Here is a 22,829-nt window from a genome sequence, read left to right on the forward strand (position 1 = left end):
GGTTACACAGATTGAAGATGCCATATGAAACATCCCTACCTATTCTCCGCAGATAAATCCCCCCAAAGCTAGTACTAGGGCCATGCAGATAATTGATCTTATGATACTCAACGGTCTTCGCCCTGGTAATGGGCATTTTCCTGCTGATAACCCTGCAAGACCGACTTTCTTTAAGGGGCTTAATAGCAGTACATTGGATTTTGTCCTTTTTGACGTAAGGGTCTGGCATCATATAAAAGATATGAAAGTGGGATATATATATATATATATATATATATATATATATATATATATATATATATATATACATACTAGTGACCATGCTCCCCTTCTAATGGCATATGATGGACAATATATATATACTAGCGACCATGCTCCCTTTCTAATGGCATATGATGGACAATTCTTCTTATGCATTGTGCCTCCCACTGTTTCCGTATCCTTTGGAGCGTTGAAGGTGTCCGGATGTAAGCATGTGGTGAGATGGCACTCCTTTCAGAACTCTAACAAATTGTGAGGCAAACTATGCGTTTTAGTGTCTAGTCACCAACTCTTCTTTGATCACCTTTTTGACTCTTAAAAATGTGTTTTTTAATCTGCCAGGGTCGTAGCCCACTCATCTTTCCATCCCAGCAACAAGTGGTTTGACAAAAGATGTAGAGAGGCCAAGTGTTCCTTAATAAAAGCACTCAGAATAAAAGATAGAGAAGAAATTGTCAAAGCTGGACGAAACTATGCCTTCACGTGTAAGTCTTGTAAAAATGACTTGGAAGAGGCGCTATGGAGAGAACTGGCACAGGCCACTAGGGTTTCCAACTCCAAACGTTTTTGGTCTCTGGTGGTCCGAAATGTTCAAAATCAGGCACCAAAACCAGAGTGTTACATTCCTCCTGAAGTTTGGCTTAACCACTTCAAGGAACTGTATGGATCTCTATCTGACTGTGATTTTGCAAGTCCGGGGGAGCCATTATCCCAAAATCTGACCCTGTTTGTCCTGACTCCCTTCTAACTGAAAGAATCCGAGCTTGCCATTACTGCGCAAAAATCAATGAAGGCTCCAGGGCCAGACGGCATCCCCTCTGATATGTATAAAGCTGACTTGAACAAATGGGGCCCGTACGTGAACAGGGTCTCAAGTGCAGCTCTGGAAAACAGATCATATCCTCCATCCTGGAAAGAAGCAACCATTGTGCCTATACACAAAAAGGGAGAGAGAAGAATTCCAGGGAACTATAGACCGATAAGCCTTTCAGATAATAAAAAAAAAAAAATCTGCTATCAGCTCCTAAATAGATTTAAAAAATGGATAGTGGATAACCAAGTGCTCAGCCATCTTCAAGCGGGGTTTAGAGATAAAGTAAGCACAATTGATCAGGTATTCCGTTTCCTCTGTGTCAAATGGAAAACAGTTGATGTGAACTCAGCCGTCTTTTTGTGGCATTTGTGGATTTGAAATCTGCCTTTGATCTTGTCCCACGCCAAAAGTTATGGGAAGTCCTGAGCACCGCAGGGGTCCCTGGTTCCATGATAAACATAATTAAAGATCTTTACACTGATAATTGTGCTAGAATCCATTGGGGCCCGAATGGTGAGTTAACATCTGAGTTTCCTACAAATCGTGGCGTGAGGCAGGGATGCGTCCTGGCGCCTACACTATTCTTATTATTTATAAACGCTTGCATCCCTTACCTTCTAGAATGTTCCAATGATGCCCCCAAACTGGGAGGGCAAAGGATCCCAGGTCTGCTATTCGCTGATGACACATTGTTAATATCACAAACGGCCACTGGTCTTTCCAATCTGCTTACGGCTTTCGTCGCTTTTTGTAAAGACCACGGCCTAGAAATTAACTCAAACAAAACTAAATATATGGTATTTGGGGATGCAAGGTACAAGATGAGGAGACACATCTGCCTGGAGGGCACCCTATTGGAAAGAGTGAGAGCCTTTGATTATAAATTTTTAAAACTGGAAGATTAACATAAATGGCATGCCCACCTCCAAAAATCTGCCATGTGCCTAAAACAAAGGGTGGGTGGCATCGCAAGATTTGCAGCCGGGTCCCCCAGATTTGCAGTTACTCTGGCTATAGAAATATATAAATCCCAAGCAATCGGGGGGGCTCTTTATGGAGCCGAACTATGGGGTTACTGCAACCTGGAGGACCTGGAAAGAGTGGAAAACTCCTTTCTAAAGAAGCTATTAAGGGCTCCTCCTAGTACTCCATCTTTGCCAATTCGAATGGATCTAAATCTTCTTCCAATAAATCAGATTGCTGCCCTAAAGCCATTGTTGCACTGGGTTCGGATCTGGAGCTTGGATTCTCTTATACCCTACAGACTTGGGCTGAGAAACCTGGTGAGCACCAGTGCCACTGCGAAAATCAAGTAGTGCATTTATGTAGAGCAAACTCTTTTTACGCTTGGGCTGGGGAACTACTGGACAGATCCACTTTTCATTCCAAAAAATGCCATTCAGATCCTAAAGGATGCATACTGGCTCAATGTCCAAACGTTGCACTTAACTGATGCTTCTCTCTCCACTATGACTAGCAGTGTTTTGCAAATTAAATGCAATTATGAGTTTGAATATTATATGGACACAATACTTTCCCCATTTGCACGCGCTTTGTACATTAGATTCAGAGTAGGGTCTCTCCCCCTGCGCACTTTAACATACAAATGGTCCTATTCAGCTGATAAGTCCAAGTTATGTCCAATGGGATGTGGCTACGAAGAATCCATGACCCATGTCCTTTTCCAGTGTCCCGCATACTCAAAACAGAGGGCTTGTTTAATTATCCCTTTATGCAAGCAGATGGGATTTAGGAATTGCCGACCAGCTTTAAGGATACTAAAATCGGATCCATCTGCCCTATTGGCATGTTCTTTGGCAAAATTCCTCAAATCAATTTGGTCCTCCCGACTTGGAATTTTAAAAGGCAAACTTTAGCCATTGCCACAGACAGCAGGCAATGTAACTATATAGCTGTGCAATATAATGCAGGACTAATTGTATAGACTAGACAATGTGTGCCCATACATACTTATTTATTTAAACTTTTATGTACTTTGATTAGTTCTTTAAATTTTATTGTATTTTAAACTCTTTTTCTCTTTCATCTCTTTTAAAATCATAGATTATGTACTCTGCTTTTATGGTATATTGTTACCGAAATAAAGCGGATGATGATGAGTTGCATGAGTGGTGCTGGGTAGGCAGGATGGACATCTGGATGTTGGTAGTTATCGGAGCAGGGATGTAAGAGTTCAAGGGTCCTGTTTGGCTGTGGTAGATAGTGAGGTTCAGAGCCCTTCCAGCTCTTTGGCTTGAGGATGAGTGTTTTCAAATTAGGTAGAATGGCTAGCCCTGTGTTGTAGTTGCCTCTATGGGGAAAAAAAGATTTATACATGCAAGTCAATTATAGATACCAGTGCTGGATAACCGCAGGTAAAGGCCAGTGACTAGGTTTTTTTCTTAATCTCCTAAACAGTGAAATCCTACACCCTATACTAGACTTCTAGACTGTATTCTGTGGTTACATTAAATAGGAGTGTGGCAAGTGAATCCTAGACCCTGTCAGCCCTAGTAGGAGTTATGTGGTTCCTCACTGAGCCATTGATGACCCACCCTTGGCCTAATGCTAGGAGAAACTAGTGATAGCTCTCCCTCTTGCTGTTCTTTTTATACCATTGTGATATATGTTGTTTTTAGTTTTGTCATTTATAAATGGAGCACTAAAATATTTGACCACAAAGTAAAAAGGACTAGATGAGTACTCAAACCCGACTTGGTGCAACATAACATCTTTGTGATTCCAGTGCAGGGACATTGATTTAAGTCTCACTCTTGAAAGGGATGAATAAAGCAAGTCAAGTAACAAATTAACATATTCTTATTAAAGGTTTGTTGCCTTTAATGATCTTTACCCCTCTGTGCCCTTTTTATTCCACCTCATTAATTAATGTTTCCAGTCTGTCTTTCCCTTCTCTTTGTTGTTTTCTCCTGTGTGACTTACCATCCACAATTTCTCTGATTGCCCACATTATCTCCTAATGCTTTCACCAACTTTTAATATTTACGTCCCATTGGTGTCAATTCTCCTCCATTAGATGTGTTTGTCCTTCCCACCCCTGCTGGAATTTTTTTTTTCTGTTCTCTTTACCTCTGCTGTTCTGCATCTTCCTGACCACTCTAAAGCCTATTTTTCTTCATCACCTTCTTCTTTTTGCTTACTTTTTCCTGTGTATCTCACTCTGCTGCCTCCCTCGATTTCACTTTGTCCCCTTTCTCCTTACTCATTATCCTTCTTCTTAGGTCCTGTCTTGTGCCTGTACCTTTTCTCCATTTGCCTCTTGATCTGCGTCTTTGCTTACCCTTTAAATCTTTTCTGCTATCTTGCTTTTCCCATCATCTCTGCATCTCCTTTTTCTCACCTCACCATCTTCTGGCTCACTTGAGCTTACAGTGACTTTCATATTTCCGATATGTCATATTTGTTCTCAATTGTCCTTTGTATCCAATTTTAATTTCCATTCATTCTGTATGCGCTTCCACCTTTTCTAATCCTCTTTATCCTTCTGTGTCCCCTTTTTCGCCACCTCTTCATCATAGGCTTCTTTTCTTGATTCTCTGTAGTTGGTTATCAGCACTGGAGAGTACCAAGTGGCTGCAACACCTCTCAGTGCTGCTGAAGTCTTCATTGCTGGTGGTGCATGCTTTGGACAGGGACTTAAGGCCTGTGTTGGTACACTGCTCGGATGGCTGGGACCGAACCCCACAGATAACAGCACTGTCCAAACTACTGTTGGATCCATACTACAGGACAATAGAGGTTTGTTGAAAACTGCAAACTGCACGAGAGGGGGAAGTGAAGTGTGCATTTGTCATGTGTGAAACCCTTTTTGTGAAGTAGGATTGTTTCACTCAGTATTGTTTATGTGGTAAATATTTATTTTTTAAAAATCACAGCAGTTGAAAGTGTTCAGTATCCATGAATATTCTACATGAACAGATACTCAGACCTCTGAAAATGTCCTTTGTTCTTTGTCTCTACCACGACCTCATATTTTTCAAACTGAGAGCCAAAGCACTACTCACCATTTCCCTCAATTCAATGACATACCAGTCAACACTGACTCGTAACCCCCTCGCTGCCAGGCCTTTTCCCCCTCCTGTGCCAGGCCTTTTTTTCCCCTATTTGGAATAGTTCTCGCTTAGGCCTTCATAACTTTTTGTCCACATAAGCTACCCACGCCAAATTTGCATCCTTTTTTTCCCAACATCCTAGGGATTCTAGAGGTACCCAGACTTTGTGGGTTCCCCTAAAGGAGGCCAAGAAATTAGCCGAAAAAACAGTGAAAATCTCGTTTATTTTCCAAAAAATGGGAAAAATGGGGCTGCAGAAGAAGACTTGGTTTGTTCCCTGAATATGGCATCAGCAAAGGGTTTGCTGTGCTAAACTCACCAGTTTCCCAGATTTCAGGACCAGGCAGACTTGAATCAGAAAACCCAATTTTTCAACACAATTTTGGCATTTTACTGGGACATACCTAATTTTTACGATTTTTTTGTGCTTTCAGCCTCCTTCCAGTCAGAGACAGAAATGTGCGTGAAACCAATGCTGGATCCCAGAAACACACATTTCTGAAAAGTAGACAACGTTCTGAATTTAGCAAGGGGTTATTTGTGTAGATCCTACAAGGGTTTCCTACAGAAAATAACTGGAAAAAAAATATTGAAATTGAGGTGAAAAAAGCAGCAATTTTTCTCTACGTTTTACTCTGTAATTTTTTCCTGCAATGTCAGATTTTTTAAAGCAATATACCGTTACGTCTGCTGGACTCTTCTGGTTGCGGGGATATATAGGGCTTGTAGGTTCCTCAAGAACCCTAGGTACCCAGAGCCAATAAATGAGCTGCACCCTGCAGTGGGTTTTCATTCTATACCGGGTATACAGCAATTCATTTGCTGAAATATAAAGAGTGAAAAATAGCTATCAAGAAAACCTTTGTATTTCCAAAATGGGCGCAAGATAAGGTGTTGAGGAGCAGTGGTTATTTGCACATCTCTGAATTCCGGGGTGCCCATACTAGCATGTGAATTACAGGGCATTTCTCAAATAGATGTCTTTTTTACACACTCTTATATTTGGAAGGAAAAAATGTAGAGAAAGACAAGGGGCAATAACACTTGTTTTGCTATTCTATGTTCCCCGAAGTCTCCTGATAAAGATAGTACCTCAATTGTGTGGGTAGGCCTAGCGCCCGCGACAGGAAATGCCCCAAAACACACCGTGGACACATCCCATTTTTCTACAGAAAACAGAGGTGTTGTTTGCAAAGTGCCTACCTGTAGGTTTTGGCCTCTAGCTCAGCTGGCACCTGGGGAAACCTACCAAACCTGTGCGTTTTTTAAAACTAGAGACCTAGGAGAATCCATGATGGGGTGACTTGTGGGGCTCTCACCAGGTTCTGTTACCCAGAATCCTTTGCATTTTCCTCACATTTCGGTGACCGAAAGTTCTGGAATCTGAGAGGAGCCACAAATTTCCTCCCACCCAGCGTTCCCCCAAGTCTCCCGATAAAAATGATAACTCACTTGTGGGTTTGGGCCAGGTGCCTGCAACAGAAAAAGGCCACAAACTTGTAGAGATTATGGGGATAGCACAGCGAGTTGATACGCACATATTCTTCTTTTATACATCTTTAGGCTGACTCTGCTTTGGGGACCCACACAAGTGAGGTGTCATTTTACTTGGTACACTGAGGGGAACGCTGGGGAGTAGGAATTTTGTGCTGGAGCGGTGATCGCAAACAAAAGTCAGGAAAATATGCTTTTTTAAGCAAATTTTGAGTTTTGCAGAGGAGTCTGGGTAAGAAAATGTTGGGGGATCCACGCAGGCCACTCCTCCCTGGACTCCTAGGGGTGTCTAGTTTAAAAAAATGTCTGGGTTTGGTAGATTTCCCTAGATGACAGCCGCACCCAGGACCAAAAACATAGGTGCCTCCCCCCCCCCAAACACAGGTAGTTTTGTAATATATCATTTTGATGTGTCCACAAACATCTGTGATGTGCCAAACACTAAAATTGTGAAAAGAAATGCACTTAGGTTCTGTGAAACCTCACCCACCAACCAAGTTGGTGGCATGCTTCATCATCGGGGTCCCACCTGAGACACCTAGCGTGTCACAAGTGTGCTGCGACGCCTGATTACAGCGGAGCAGGTTATTTAATTTTTACCACACATACTGGTTGGATTTGGCACGAGGGTGAGTGATGGTTCAGTAGATCAAATTTTATTAACAAGAGATTTCACAAAAGTGAAATGCACTGGTAGTAACTGAAAGGCCAAAAAACTGAGCCAATGACTCACAGCTCGTGAGCTGTAAAGCCACGGCAAGGCACCAACCACTTTACAGTCCATTCACACACCTTTCATACATGACATGTGCAAGACCATTCACGCCGCCAGCCACGGGCCCAGCACATTACAACACTCGCATCGACAGACAGCGCCAGTTAAGGGCCCATCACTTTCATACGCCCACATGCCTGATACAGCAATCACACCAGCTGATGAGTGTGTGGACTGGCGTTTGGCTGGCACCGCTACCCAAGAGCCACCCCACCCATACCGCCAGCCAAGCGTCACCCCACGCACATCGCCAGCCAAGAGCCACCCCAAGCACACCGCCAGCCAAGCGCCACCCCACCCATACCGCCAGCCAAGCGCCACCCCACTCATACCGCCAGCCAAGCGCCACCCCACCCGTACCGCCAGCCAAGCACCACCCCACGCACACTGCCAGCCAAGCGCCACACCACGCACACTGCCAGCCAAGCGCCACACCACGCACACTGCCAGCCAAGCGCCACCCCACGCACACCGCCAGCCAAGCACCACCCCACGCACACTGACAGCCAAGCGCCACCCCAAGCACACTGACAGCCAAGCGCCACCCCACGCCCACCGCCAGCCAATCGCCACCCCACGCACACCGCCATCACTTTTTTTTGTTTATAAACAACAAAGAAACCACTAACTAATTATAAAATAAGTACAAAACTACAAACACAAAAGCTCTAACTAAATACATGACCGTAATGCCAACCGTGAAACTGAACATATGAAAATATAAAACAGGTAGTTTGCGCTCACGGTATTTCCCAAGATGTTTTCCTAGTGTGGTAACTTCTAAAACAGCCGGGCACACACAGCCCAGGCTTTGAAGGGCAATCGGGGCAGTACATCTGGCTCTCCCTCCAGATTGCTTCACGGGCACATACTCTACATTTCTTTGTGATCAAGTCTTTTTTGGGAGTGGAAGGAATGTGATCTGGAAAGTGGCGATCTTTCAATCTAGCCACTTGCTCCATCACTTCTACTCTAGGAACTCTTGCCTGTTCCACAACAATAAGGCTCTCTATCACTGACTCCTGAAATTTAACAAATGTCATCCTTGACTCAGGTAAACAATCCTTGAACACAATAAATGCATTAAAAGTTGCCAAATGAAATAAATGTAGGGCCAACTTTTTATACCATACGTAAGACTTACGAAGAGCAGTGTAAGGTTCCAACCTCTGATCTACTCTATCAACACCACCCATGTGCCTAATGTAGTCCAAAATGCACGCAGGTTTGCGCATTTCCGCAACCTGACCCCAAACAGTCACAGCGGAAGTACTCTCATCATGGATGGTAGATAGCATGTACACATCCCTCCTGTCTGAAAATTTCAGATCTAGCAGCTCATTATTCCGCAAGGCACTGCACTGTCCCCTCTCAAGTTTTGTTACAGACAAGCTCCCTTGGATAGCCTTTCCGGTTAGAACGGATTGTGCCACAAGCAACAGTGTCCACTCTAAACAACTCCTTGAACAACTGCACTCCAGTGTAGAAATTATCTACGTACAAATGGTGACCTTTGTTAAACAGTCGTCTACCAAGTTCCCACACAATTTTTTCGCTAACTCCAAAAGAGGCCGGACAACCAGGAGGGTCAATACTGGAATCCCTACCAGTGTAGACCCGGAAATTATACACATATCCTGTACTGCTTTCTGACAGCATATACAATTTAATCCCATACTGTGCCCTCTTACTAGGAATGTACTGCTTAAAAACTAAACGCCCCTTGAAAAGGACCAAAGACTCATCCACAGTTATCTCTTTGCCTGGAACATAGACCTCTGAAACCCGATCTACAAAATGATCAAGGACAGGCCTAATCTTAAAAAGACGGTCACAATCAGGGTGATCTTGTGGGAAGGCTAACGCCTTGTCTACAAAATGCAGCATACGAAGAAGAAGCAAATATCGATTACGCGTCATAGTTGCAGGAAATATAGCCGTTGCCATCAAGGGACTAGTAGACCAATAAGAAGCCAGTGACGGCTTCCTGATCAACCCCATCAAAAAAAGTCAAACCTAAAAACTTTTTTATCTCTTCCAGATATGTGGGAACCCAGTGAGTAGCTCTAGACTGAGGCCTAAGTCTGGCAGCGTTGTCCCTCAAATATTGCTCTGCATACAAATTAGTCTGCTCTACAATCTCTTCCAAAAACACATCGTCCATAAACAAGTGAAAGAAATGGACAGACAAAAAGTTTTCCGTATTGACTGTACAACCTGGGAGACCAGTAAATGCAGGTACCTGTGTCTGCTCCATGTTTGGGGCAATCCAGGTGTCAGGTCTTCTAATGGGAAACCCTTCAGCCCCAGGCTGCTGCACTCTTGGCACATCAATGTCCTCCTCTAACACAGGCCCCCTTCATCTGCACTGAGAGTAGCTTCCTCATCAGAAGAACACTCTCGGACAGAGAACTCACTGCCAGAATCTCTCACTTCCTTCTCTGCCTCAGATGCAGAGTCAGTCTCGTAATCATGGTCTGAAGACGACTTAAAGAGCATGCCAACAACCTGCTGAGCGGTCACTCTGCGGCTAGCCATGATCCTCACTAACAACAAATTGATTGCCAACAACAACTAGCGCTAAAATAAGTAATAAACAAAGTGTAGCTTTATCACAAAGAGTTATGTACTAAAAAACTGTACCACTCACTTGCCTGAAAAAACTACTCACCAGCAACTACTCTCCACAGACACAGCAATCACCAATGATATCCCACTAAAAAGAAAAAAGCAAATTAGACATATGACAACACAAATATCATTGTGCTCAAATCTAAGGACAATTTCACACACAATACTGCATTTAGTACACCACCTACAAACATGTCATTCATGCATGTCAACAATACTCCTTTGGAGTAAATTGCTTTCACTTACCTAAAACATGCAACTATGCAAACCGCAGGACAACTACTGCCAAAACCGCGAGGATCCACAGCAAAGGAATTAAAAGCTTTGAACTAGAACAAAAAGAAGAAATAAACTGTTATAATCACAAATACAAATACTTCGCCAGTTGACAAACACCCCGCCACCAAGAACTTAGAAATGGTCTCTGGTGCCTAAGTGGCTTCTGCCCCACTAGTAGGCAGATGGGCCTAAAAAAAAATAGGCTGATCTGCCCCCAAGTGGGGCAGAAATGGCCAACAGCTCTGTACCCTGTTTGGGGGGGGGGGGCGGCCCTTGCCAAAGGGGGCGAATGGGGGTGCCCCGAGCACAAAAAAAACAAAGGGAACCAAAAAAAAAAATCTCTGACATCTTGGTGCCTTCTGCCCCCCTTGGGGGCTGATGGGCCTAACAAAAATTGGCCGATCTGCCCCCAAGGGAGGCAGAAATGGCCAACAGCTCTGTGGCCCCTTTAGGGGGCGACCCTTTCCGAAGGGGGCACCCCCAGCACAAAACAACAAAAAAAAATCCCTGGGGTATTGGTGGTTTCTGCCCCGAAGGGGGGCAGAGATCGCCAATACGAAATTTCCCCACTTTGGGGTGGCGACCCTTGCCCAAGGGGTACCCCCAAACACACACACACCATACAATTCCTGGCGCCTAGTGGGTTTCGAACCCCCCCCCCATGGGCCAGATCATACAAAAACATGGCCGATCTAGCCCCAGCGGGGGCGAAACATATAAAAAAATTATTGCCCCCAGGGCAGCGACCCTTGCCTAGGGGGTCGCTGCCCAAAAACATAAAGAAAATAAAATCCCTGGTGTCTAGTGGTTTTCAGACCCCCCCTGGGGGCAGATCGGCCAAAAAAATCAGCCGATCTGCCCCCAAGGGGAGCCGAAATAGGATAAAACAAATAGCCCCCAATGGGAGCGACCCTTGCCCAAGCGGTCACTCCCAAAATACATAACAAAAATCAAATCCCTGGTGTCTAGTGGTTTTCGCCCCCCCTCCCCCCCCAGGGACAGATCGGCCGAATAATAGGCCGATCTGCCCTCAGGGGGGGCGCGAAATAGGAAAAAAAAAAAAAAAATCCCCATGGGAGTGACCCTTGCCCAAGGGGTCGCTCCCAAAATACATAAGAAAAATCAAATCCCTGGTGTCTAGTGGTTTTCGGCCACCCGGGGGCAGATCGGCCGAATAATAGGCCGATCTGCCCTCGGGGGCCGAAATAGGAAGAGAAAAAATATAGCCCCCCATGGGAGCGACCCTTGCCCAAGGGGTCGCTCCCAAAATACATAAGAAAAATCAAATCCCTGGTGTCTAGTGGTTTTCGGCCCCCCCTGGCGGCAGATCGGCGAAAACTCAGTCAATCTGCCCCCAGGGGAGGCTAAAATAGGAAATAAAATAGCCCCAAATGGGAGCGACCCTTGCCAAAGGGGTCGCTCCCCTAAATACAATTCAAAACAAATCCCTGGTGCCTAGTGGGGATTCCCACCTGCCCGCGATCGTGGAGCAGGAATCCACTGAAAACAGGCACAGGGGGAAAGGAAAACCCCTTTTCTTTCCCCCGTGTCTGTTTCCCACCGCCCCCCCCCCCCCCCCCCCCCCCAAACTCCCAAAAAGGGAAGGACTCACCTGTTAGGAGTCCTCTCCCTCGACGCGCTGGAAGCAAATGGCTTCCAGCGCGTCCTCGGCAATACTTGATGACGTCCGCGCTCTGTGAGCGCGCTGACGTCATCAGATTGCCGAGGGGGGTGGTCGGGGTGGAAAGTGAAGGGATTCCCCTTCCATCCACGACCGGGGGGGTGTGTGGGTGGGCATCCAAGGTTAAAGATTTATGTGGTCAATTTCAATTCAATTTAATGTTTTCACTAGCCTACCGGGAATTGTTGCCCTACGTACCCTATTTTTTTCCTCTTAAGGACCCACAATGTAGGGAGCAACACCGTCTCCCCTCAAATCTCCCATCTTCTTTCTGCTTGATATCAACATTTTCTCTATTTTTTCTAGGACATGAAAACATGAGTACTTTCAATGTAGTGCATCGCAGCACTAACTAGGATACCCAGAGAAGCCTCATCACCAAAGGTGATCAGGCTTTCCTTGACAAGTTGAAGTTTTTACTTCTGTACTGTAGTTGCCTAACTCGGGTCCAGAAATCGATGAGCAATTGTCTCTCTTCACCATCTCTCATTTCTTTGCTGCGATCTTCGATACCCATGCTCAATGTCTTCATTAATTAACTTTCTGCCAGCAGTATGCCTAAAGTTGTTTATTTCTCTTGGTAAGCAAATGTATTTACTTCAACCTAAACACCAAGCATCCTGTCTATTTCACAGCCATAAGTTGAAGGAAATGATGGTCCTTGTTTTTTTTTTTTTTTTTTTTTACCCTTCTCTTTGTTTTCTTTTGTCAGCCCCAGAATCCTCATTTTTCCAGCTTTCACCTTGTTTTCACGGTCTTCGAATATGAATTCAAAAAGAACTCCATGTTCTGTATATTATCTTTTCTACTCCTGTGGCTATATTTCACCCTTCTCTTGCCACCACTTCTTCTCTAACAGCAACTACTCCTTGGTGTTAGTTCCACCTGGAGAGAGATTTGGGTCCCATTGCTGCTCCGGCTCACTCTCTGGTTTGTGACACTGGACCGTGTTACTAGGGACATAGACCCAGACATCTTGCTATGGGTGCCACTGTCTTTTCTACTCAAGAAGCTGTGTTACTCTGACTTGGAGATCAGCCCCTCCAAAAGCCTCATGCACAGATTGCCACATCAACATCCTGTGGAACGTTCAATTAAGTTGCATATGTGAGGTGCATGCTTGAGTTTCTGCTGTGAAAACATAGCTTTAGGTTAGAGCTGCACCTCAGATCCAAACACCATTCATTTATGTGTTTCTAGTTTTAACTAGTTTACAAATGTGCTCTGATGTATCTGGCATATTGTTTCTGTTGCATCTCTTTGTGTTTTTATAAAAGTGCCCATAATTGTTTAGAATGTAGTTTAAATGCCCAGGGCTTGATGAAGTATGTTATCGCTGATTTTGATCTTTGTAATAGTTTTGAACTGTCTTGAAAAATGGGGTAGTCCAATCTATGTATTTCCTAGTAAGTGATGAGAAAATAAACAATTTGAATAGACATCTTCAGAACAATTCTGAAACACAGTTGATAAAATGTAAATATGTGATTTTAATATGTTTTATGAAACTGAGTCAGAATATGATCAATACTTTTGGATTGTTAGACCTTCTTGCAGCTCAGAGTTATCCAGTCAAAAATATCCCCTTGGTAGTTCACTTTTGTGCTCACACAACTACAGACACTCACTCACCTTCCCCCATCACCCATTACAATACCCTATATTGCATCCAAGTTATCTGAATTTAGTTCCACCTAAATATTATATTGAGAGGAACGTTAATAACACATAAGGTAAAACACATACAATTGTTTGCAGAATGAACAATGACAAGCTTTTTAGCCATCCAGCTATTAGTTGGTAAATTGTCCAACCTTGTTTGGCATCAATTAAACAAACGTTTGCAGTGCAATAGGTCTTGAATTTGCTTGAGTTACAGCTATTGGCATTGTAAATGCATAACTGGACTTTCTTGCACATAAATTGGTCAACCCTGCCGCATTATTTGGTCTTCTCTGTCGCATAATTCCAGTGGCCCTGCATATAACTAACACTACCATAATAGGTAGGGTAACCCAAGAATTGAGTACTTAGAGTTCTAATGTAACAAATGTTCACGGAGGACTTATTTTGATAATTAACACAGCGTAGATGAATATCAACATTTATTTGTTTATTCGAAGCATGAACCAATTCTATATTTGAATGAATCCACATACAGCGTGATATAACGTGGATGTCAATTTTATATGATCATCAAGTTTATACAAGAAATTAGAGCAGCAACAACAACGCTGATTAAACATGTATACAGGGACAGATAACCTACTCCAGTCCCACTAACTCCGCATCTAGGGGACACAAGGAGGGCAACAACCCCCTGACTATCTAATACAAACAGCAGTTAATAACGAATCAGTCCTGTATAATGCCACACAGGCAATCAGAATCCTTCATGAAATCCAGCAGAAATGCAATGAGTTTTTTCACGAGGGTCTATCGTCGGCGCTTTGGTCTCTCGCGGCTCAAACATTCCCTGAGAACATCCACAGGACAATGTGTCATGAAGGAATTAATTAGAGCAATTGTTGCTCTACAACATAATAAATACCTTATATTAATAAACCAATATGTGCCTGTAAAATCTAACCAAAACCTGAAACACGCCATACATAAACGTGAATCGCCCACTCACAATATAAACCACATGCAGTCACCTGTAAATGGAAACAAAGACGTCTCATGCAAATGTGAGCTGAGCCATACATTCGTGCCTACAACAAGACCTCGCCTACATTAAAAGGAGTGACCAATCTCATCACTAATACCAGTGCCAATGTTGTCGACTAGAAAAGTCTCCAGCTCAGCTCCACATAATATTTATATATACCACAATAAAAACCACCATGAGGGACATGCAGAGTAGTGGTTACCCCGGTTTCTGAAACACTGTCTCAGGACACTATTAGCTAAACGTAAAATGATAAAGCTCAACCACTAAATCTGACGAACTGCCAACCATTACAGAAAACAGAGACAACTTAAAGTTACTTCATCCAACTTCCCATCGCTGTACAAAGATCTGCTCAGCTCATCATAATATGCCTCATACTTCCAGTGAGGAATGCATGGGGAATCCTTAATACTGCTTCTACAAAAAGGTATTTGGACTCTGTTAACTAAACAAGAATGGACACCCTGGTGAGAGTAAATAACCCAATCTGCCATCATACCTTCAAACACTACAGTACAGAGACAACATAAACTCACTTCATCCTTGTTTCAAGTGCGGTACACAGATTCGCTCCGTTCAGCAAGTCCCGATAGCTGCAAACACGCCAGCAGCCAAAGCCACACTAACTATATCCTTCCCAGGCAAAAGCCCCTCCCTCCAAGTGAAAACTATGACGGCCATCTTGGAGTGGAGAACATGCTCCATAAAATGTATTGATCCTCTTACATCTCGACATAGCCAGACACACATACTGGGCAATTCTTCAAACTAGACTATATGACAGACAATACTCCCAAATGAATTCTCTGTTGCTAGTCTACATATCAAGAACAGCAGTAGGAGCGAAACTATTAAATGGGTGATATGTCATCAGAATGTAAAAACCTAAAAAAAAAAACAAGTTAAAACCCAAGGATTGGGACTGGGAATAGTACGCAAAAATATATCAAAATGCTACACTATCTATAACCAGGGATACTACTAACACAACATTGTGCAACTCACAACTGCCATTCCACCTGTTGATTCAAACCTTTAAGCACCGTGATGCCATCCAAATCCATCTGTTCTCTTGTGTTGTTAGCAGACGATCCACATCATGTTTGCATTTAGAACATTTTACAGTTTCCAATACAAACCAATTCATTGCAGTAGGAACATGAGGCATTTGCAAATAATGTTCGACAAGAGGAGCATTGTGTACTTTGCAACAAATTCTTGACTGGTGGTGTGTGATGCATTTGCGCACCTCTTGAGTTGTTTTACTTATGTAAAAGAGTGCACCAGGACATTGAATACAATATACAACATTTTTAGACCTACAAATAGAATGTTTTTTCAAGGTCCACCTAACATCATTAATCTCACAGGTTTTTACAACATCAGTTGTGCTGCTTACAGTTACCACAAGGGTAGTTCCCAGTGACTGGTTGTAAACACCAGCATTGGTGCAGAGAACTGGATTCAGTATCATTGTGGGCTCCAACCAACCATTCTCTTAAATTGTTTTGCCTTTTTTAACTAAAGCACTTCCATTTACCTTCTTCCTCTTTCTGCAGCAAAAAATGAAAATATTGCTGATTAGCATCCTAATTTTAATCTGCCATTCTCATTAGAATAGAATACCACTTTTGAAAGGCAAGCTAAGGAACCAGTGAAAGTGATGGGCATGGTTAAAGCCCACAGAAATAGATTACAGCATGTCGAGAGAGAGCGCATGCGTGCAGCCTAGGCTCGACCTAAAAAGTAGTGCGCCCACACTAAGGTATATGGTCAACCTCACCATTTACACTCAAAAGGTTAAAATGCATGTATGCAAATCATAACGCTGTTTTGCGAACCACAACAAAACAAAAAAATGCCTTCGCAAAGCGTGAAATTTTTCCCTACTGATCGATACGGCTAAGGTCACCTGTGCGGCCCATGTTATTTTTATGCCACGAAGTCCCAACTTGATGATTAATATCGGCACTGAAAATCCATTTGTGACCCAAACTCAGAGCATTTTGAAGCATATTTGCCGTCAGATTTTGCTTCTTGTGCAATAAAAGCATTGCAATAAAATTCACAGTGATTAAGGCTGCTGCTGCAAAATGCTTTTGGGAGGACAGGGTTGTGCTCCAACTACGCATAAACTTTTAGGTAGCTTCCATAAGCAAACGTGAGGAAAGCAAGTATATGTATTAATTATGGGGAGAGCACGTTGCTTCGAGCCGATGAAACATCAGAACGCAAGTTGCGTGACTCACCGCTTCAGACAGCTATTGCCCTACAAAGAATTGGTAATGCTCTGCCTAGAGAATACCTGTCTGTGGCCTATTTCAAATAAGCATAGTTTCCCAGATTCAAATTATTGGGGCCCGATTTTTTAAAATGTCCACGGAAGGTTGGGATAACCGGGGCCCGTATTGCTTATCCATTTCAATCTCATTTCTATGTCACAAGCCTCCCCTGCCTGGGGCTTTGTAAAACGTACTGATTTTTAATTGTTCAATGACACTTCTTTTTATGTCCGAGCTCTGTGAATCTGGGCGGCCGACATAAATCCTGGCGATAGCAGCTTGACACAGCTGAGTGAATCCTCAAGGTTAACACCACCCCGACTTACCCCCCACTACACGCCTTGCAACATGGGTTTTTGAGAAGGTGAAGGGTTTAGGGTGACCACCTGGCACTGAGGCAAATTCTGGACAGGACTGTAAAAAATTCAGGACAAAGGGTCAAAATTCAGGACAAAAATTCAGGACAAAGGGTCAAAATTCAGGACAAAAATTCAAGAACAAACGTCAGTTTTACAGAAACACGCCAGAGGCGCCATGCCTCACTATGTTGTCAGTGCATTTATTTACTCTTTTTTAACATAGCACTATTTATTCACTGTGGACCTTTTGTGATTGCCTCCTGTGTGCTACATTCAGGTGTCACATTACGTCCTTGTTCAGTAATAAATTAATGCCCTTCACAGCAAGGCCATCACCCCTACCCAAATCTACCCGATCTTTCCTGAAGAGAAAGTAACAGCAAAATTTTGATTATGTTTCTGAACATTTCAAAACCCCTGGCAAACAGTTTGGGAAACATTAGGATAATTAACCTTATGCTAGTTTAAACAAATTGAACAAAAAAATCTGGCTTACCCCAACCGCCCATGGACTTTCAACCTAATTTTTTTAAAGAGGCTGGGCAGATGGTGTGTGCGACAGTCTCACACCTAATGTCAGGATGTGATGTACCCATAACTTGTCTGTAGTCTCACTGCACTAGAGTGTATGAATGGCACTCTACATTTATCTCAGAAATGGGAGCCCAGACTACCAATCAAAGATAACAAAAGAGGAGGATGAAATCGACAGCAAATGGGAGATCCACGGCAAATAATTCAAAGGTTTGTTGCTAACAACTGGATAAATAAAGAAGAGAAGAACAAGGTGGGACAATTCCTAAAATCAGACAAGATGGGTCCACCAAGACTATTTGAAGGTATTGGGTACCTGGGGAGTTGTCTGCACACAGGAGCGAAACAGAAGAGGCACTGTCAAGTGGTTGAACAATCAACACCCATCCACCATGGCAAACTCTTCTGGTGCAATGGTTCGCTGTTCGTGCTTGTGAAGGGTGAGCAAGGGCCAGACCCCTTGCAAGGTTGTGCAAGGCAATTGCCCGCTTAGTCCATGTCTTTATATGGTTTTGAAATTGAGCAAAAGCCAAACTAGAGATCTGGGTTATCCCTAAGTGTCAAGTACACATAGAATCTTCAAAATATTTGGGATGTAAATTGCACAAACAAAATTTACAAATTTTAAAATGTAATTAGTGTTTCTTTAACATATGGCACTGTTTTCGCCTTCATACACAATTAGATCTCATATTGAACTGGGAACCAGTTACCTTTTGATACCTAGTGATTAATATCTACCATTCTTACACTGATTTCCAGGATGAAAATCTCTGCAGAGCGAACAGTCCCTCCAAGCCCAGTATGCTTTTTGGTCTTCTCTTCTGCTTTCTGTAGAGGCCATGTGGCACTAGTGAAGATGGTGTGCTACCCCGATGATAGTATTATTTTGCAAACCTTCCCCTGCTCGTCCTTCATTCCTTCTTCAGACAGGCCACACATCTGATTTGGTTGCTGCGGCGCCATCGGGAGCTCTTTCCACTCTAAAGCTAACTGTGACTGTGGGTGGATTAGATCTTCTGGACTTAGAATGCTTTTATTCAGCTGCAGATGTCCAATGGGTGGCTCACTGGCTTTCTGCCCACCTCCCTGCATGAGATGGGGTTTACCAGTAAAGACTTTTAAGGAAGGCTTAATGCACTACTCATCGTTTCCTACTGACCATTCTATGGATCACCATCCGGGGTTATCATGCATGGCTTTCTCTTGCCTTGCCAGAACCTGTAAACTCACTGACACGAAGAAACCCTATGCTCCTGCACTACCTTTGCTAAGCCTTCCCACTCGCACAGGATGGCTGTGCTCAGAGCAACTCCATCAGTGGCATGTTGCAGGTGTCTTAAAATTGGGGACTTTGTTTCTGAAAAGTGAGCTACTAAATTTCCAAACCCTTGTGGCAGACTACCATCTTTACCCCGGTCAACTCCTTACTTACAACCACCTTAAATAATCATTAAATGCCCTATTTCATGTCTGCTACATAGCACTAACCCTACAAGAGGTGTGCCAGAAGCTCTGTATCATAGGAAATGGTGGCAAACTGATGGAATGGGTGTACAGACCTATCCTGCAACATGGAAACCACTCCAAGTCTTTTCGTCATACTACCTGGGTGATTGATGTGGCCAAACCTCTGCAAGATATGGACTAAAATACTGGACTTTCCCCACAAAGTATCCCACAGCTGTCACTTTAAGTAAATTCATAGTGCTTCCTTGTGAATGCATTCTGCCTGTTGCTTGCCGTTGGCCTAGTGGTTTGTAACTCACAATTTATTGCTTTCAATTTGCTGGCTTTATTTGTTTTAGGCTATGCAGCTTGAATTCGTCCCTTCCCTTGCCAAAACCTTATTTACAGTATCCTGCCGAGTGCTCCCTTTCTGTAAACAGGCCTGTAAATCTTGTTCTTATCTTACCATATTTGCTGTGCATTCAAAGAACAAAGTCAAATGTCAGGCTCTGTCTTTGGTGGGAACTTAGTGTTTACGTTCCTTTCTCTGACTTCAAAGTGAGAGGATTTATGCAACAATCTTGCTGGATACTGGGGTTAGGAAAGAGTTTTTTCTATCACATGACAACATTTAAATAGACTTCAGAATATATCAGAATTAGAAGTACAAATCAAGCACATTTTTGTTAATTCTGAACTGTGCTGGAAACAAATACCTTTACATGATTAAAACAAATCATTGCATTAGGTGATACAATTTCCACACATCATCGTCTGTGCACAATATAGTTTGATTTGAAAAACTGCATATCTGTGCAAATGTAATGGTCACTTCAATCAAAAATGTGTTGTCTGTAATGGCAGTGTGTTACCACACCATGCATGCTCCACTCCACTCTGCTCTGCACCACTCCACACCACTGCACCCTACTCTGTATCACTCTACTTTACTCCACTCCATGCCACTGCACTCTTCTCCATTCGGAACCACTCCACATTATGCCACTGCACTCTAAGCTACTCTACTCTATGCCTCTCTACTCTACTCTGTACTACTCTACGCCAAGCCACTGCACTTTACGCCTTTCTACACCACTGCGCTCTGCTCGTCTGCACGCCATACCACTCCAGTCTAGGCAACACCAATCTAATCCGCACAACTCCACTCTCTGCCACTCTGCAACGCTGCACTGTACACCACTGCACTCTAAGCTAATACACTCTATGCTAATGCACTTTACTCTGTAACACTCAACTCTATGCCCCTGCACTCTACATCAATACACTGTACGTCACTCTAATCTACTCTGCACCTCTGCACTCTATGCCACGGCACTCTACACTACTTTATGCCATCACACTCTATGCCACTCTACGCAACTCCACTCTACCCTGCACCTCTCCACTCTAAGCCACCTCACTCTACTGTGAAATAATCTACTTTATGCCACTGCACTCTGTGCCACTGCATTCTATGCCACTGCACTATACCCTGCACCTCTCTCCTCTATGCCACTGCACTCTACTGTGAAACAATCTATTCTACGCCACTGTACTCTATACCACTCTGACCACTGCACTCTAGTTCAGTGCACGCTACACCACTGCAAGCTGACACTCTGCAACACTGCACTGGCCGCCACTATACTCTACACCACTCTGCTCTGTACTACTGCATTCTGCACCAATATACTCTATTCCACTGCATTCTATGCCCTCTACTCTGCCCTATGTCACTCTATGCAACTGCACTCTACACCAGTGCACTCTAAACAACTGCACTGCCCTTTACTCTGCACCACTGTACTCTATGCCACTGTTCTCTGTACCACTCTACACCACTGCACTGACACTCTACTCTGCAACTCTGTACTCTACACCACTCTACTCTATGCCACTGCACTCTAGGCACCATACTCTACTCTACACCACTCTACAATACTCCACTCTGCACCACTCTACACCACTACACTCTATGCCACATGAGTCTACTCTGCACTCTGACACTGCACCACTCTGCATTACTGCACTCTCTGCTACTCTATTGTATGCCACTCTACTCCACTGTACTCTATGTAACTCTACCCCATGCCACTCTATGCCACTGCACTCTGCACCAATGCACTCTAAACAACTGCACTGTACGCCACTGCCCTCTACCCTGTACCAGTGTACTCTACGCCACTGCTCTCTGTGCCACTCTACTCCACAAAACATCACTGCACTGACACTCTACTCTGGAGCGCTGCACTCTCCACCGCTGTACTATACACCAATCTACTATGTACTACTGCATTCTATGCCACTCTACAACACTTTGCTCTACTTTGCACCACTCTACACTACACCACTGCACTCCCTGCAACGTGTGTCTACTCTGCAATCTATGCCACTGCACCACTCTACACTACTGTTCTCTCTGCCACTCTATTGTATGCCACTCTACTCCACTGCACTCTATGCCACTCTACTCTGTCCCACGCCACTCCATGCTATGGCACTCTAAACCACTGCACTCTACGCTAACGCACTCTAAACAACTGCGCTGTACCCCACTGCACTGTACTTTGCACCACTGGGCTCTACGCCACTGCTCCTATGCCACTCTACTCCACTCCACACCACTATGCCACTAACTTTAAGCCATGCTGAACAGCAGCTACTCTGGTGTATAACATGGCTAAAACACATTAGCAAAGCCAATAACTCTTTCGTAGATGAGACCTATTGCTTTGCCAATGTTTGTTAGTACTATGAGGTACCGAAGGACCTGAAAGAACTGTGAAAAATACAATTACATCAAAATAAAGGCTGCTACAAAACGCGCAAATACATTTCGGTTAAATAAAAAAAAAAGTGCTTCTCAAATACAGATTTGAATAATATACAGTTTATACCTAGTGCTAAAAAAATGTATAACACTACATTAAAACCACACACTCCACAGCTTACCTTGGAACACCATTACAATACCTCTCTAAAAGAAATATCTTTACCACCAGAAAACTTCAAGTGACTCCTTTTAGTAAAGTCAATGCAGGTTTTCAAGCCCCTTTGTATTTGCAGATTTACCAGTTGCCCACCTTTGCATGTCTTTAGGGAAGGAGACCCCCTGGCAAGAAGGCCTTTTCTTATCTGTCTGCCCCTCCCTCCCTCAGAGCACAGGAGACTCCCTGCCTTCCAGCCCAGCTGGGGAAACTGATCTGTCCGTAATTTCGCCCTGCCTCCATTGCCCTTTAGGTGAAAGGTGAAAATTACGGACAAATGCCATCCGTTAAAGCCTTCATCACGGACAACGGACGGCAGGGCGAAATTACGGACAGTCCGTGAAATTTACGGACGGGTGGTCACCCTAGCAAGGGCTTCAACATAAAAACATCACAGTCCGTAATGTGCCTCCAGCACTCAAATGTGTTGTGTTTACTGTGTATATATATATATGAGACGATTGCGCCATTGTGTGCACTTTTAAACCAGGCAAGAACATTAACGTCACTTGATACGTATCTATTTTAATACAAGG

General features: G+C 43.7%; 1 protein-coding gene across 18 annotated transcripts in view; it reads left to right on the plus strand.

Annotated features, from left to right (window-relative positions):
- The window catches only part of MTMR3 (myotubularin related protein 3), a 1,044,680-nt gene that overhangs the window by 710,688 nt on the left and 311,163 nt on the right, over positions 1 to 22,829 (plus strand). For all 18 annotated transcript variants that reach the window (XM_069214606.1, XM_069214607.1, XM_069214612.1 and 15 more), the window contains one exon: positions 4,639 to 4,834. In XM_069214606.1, the coding sequence (XP_069070707.1) occupies positions 4,639 to 4,834 (196 nt within the window). The remainder of the gene's footprint in view (positions 1 to 4,638; positions 4,835 to 22,829) is intronic.

Source organism: Pleurodeles waltl, chromosome 11 (assembly GCF_031143425.1).
Source record: "Pleurodeles waltl isolate 20211129_DDA chromosome 11, aPleWal1.hap1.20221129, whole genome shotgun sequence".
NCBI lineage: Eukaryota > Metazoa > Chordata > Amphibia > Caudata > Salamandridae > Pleurodeles > Pleurodeles waltl.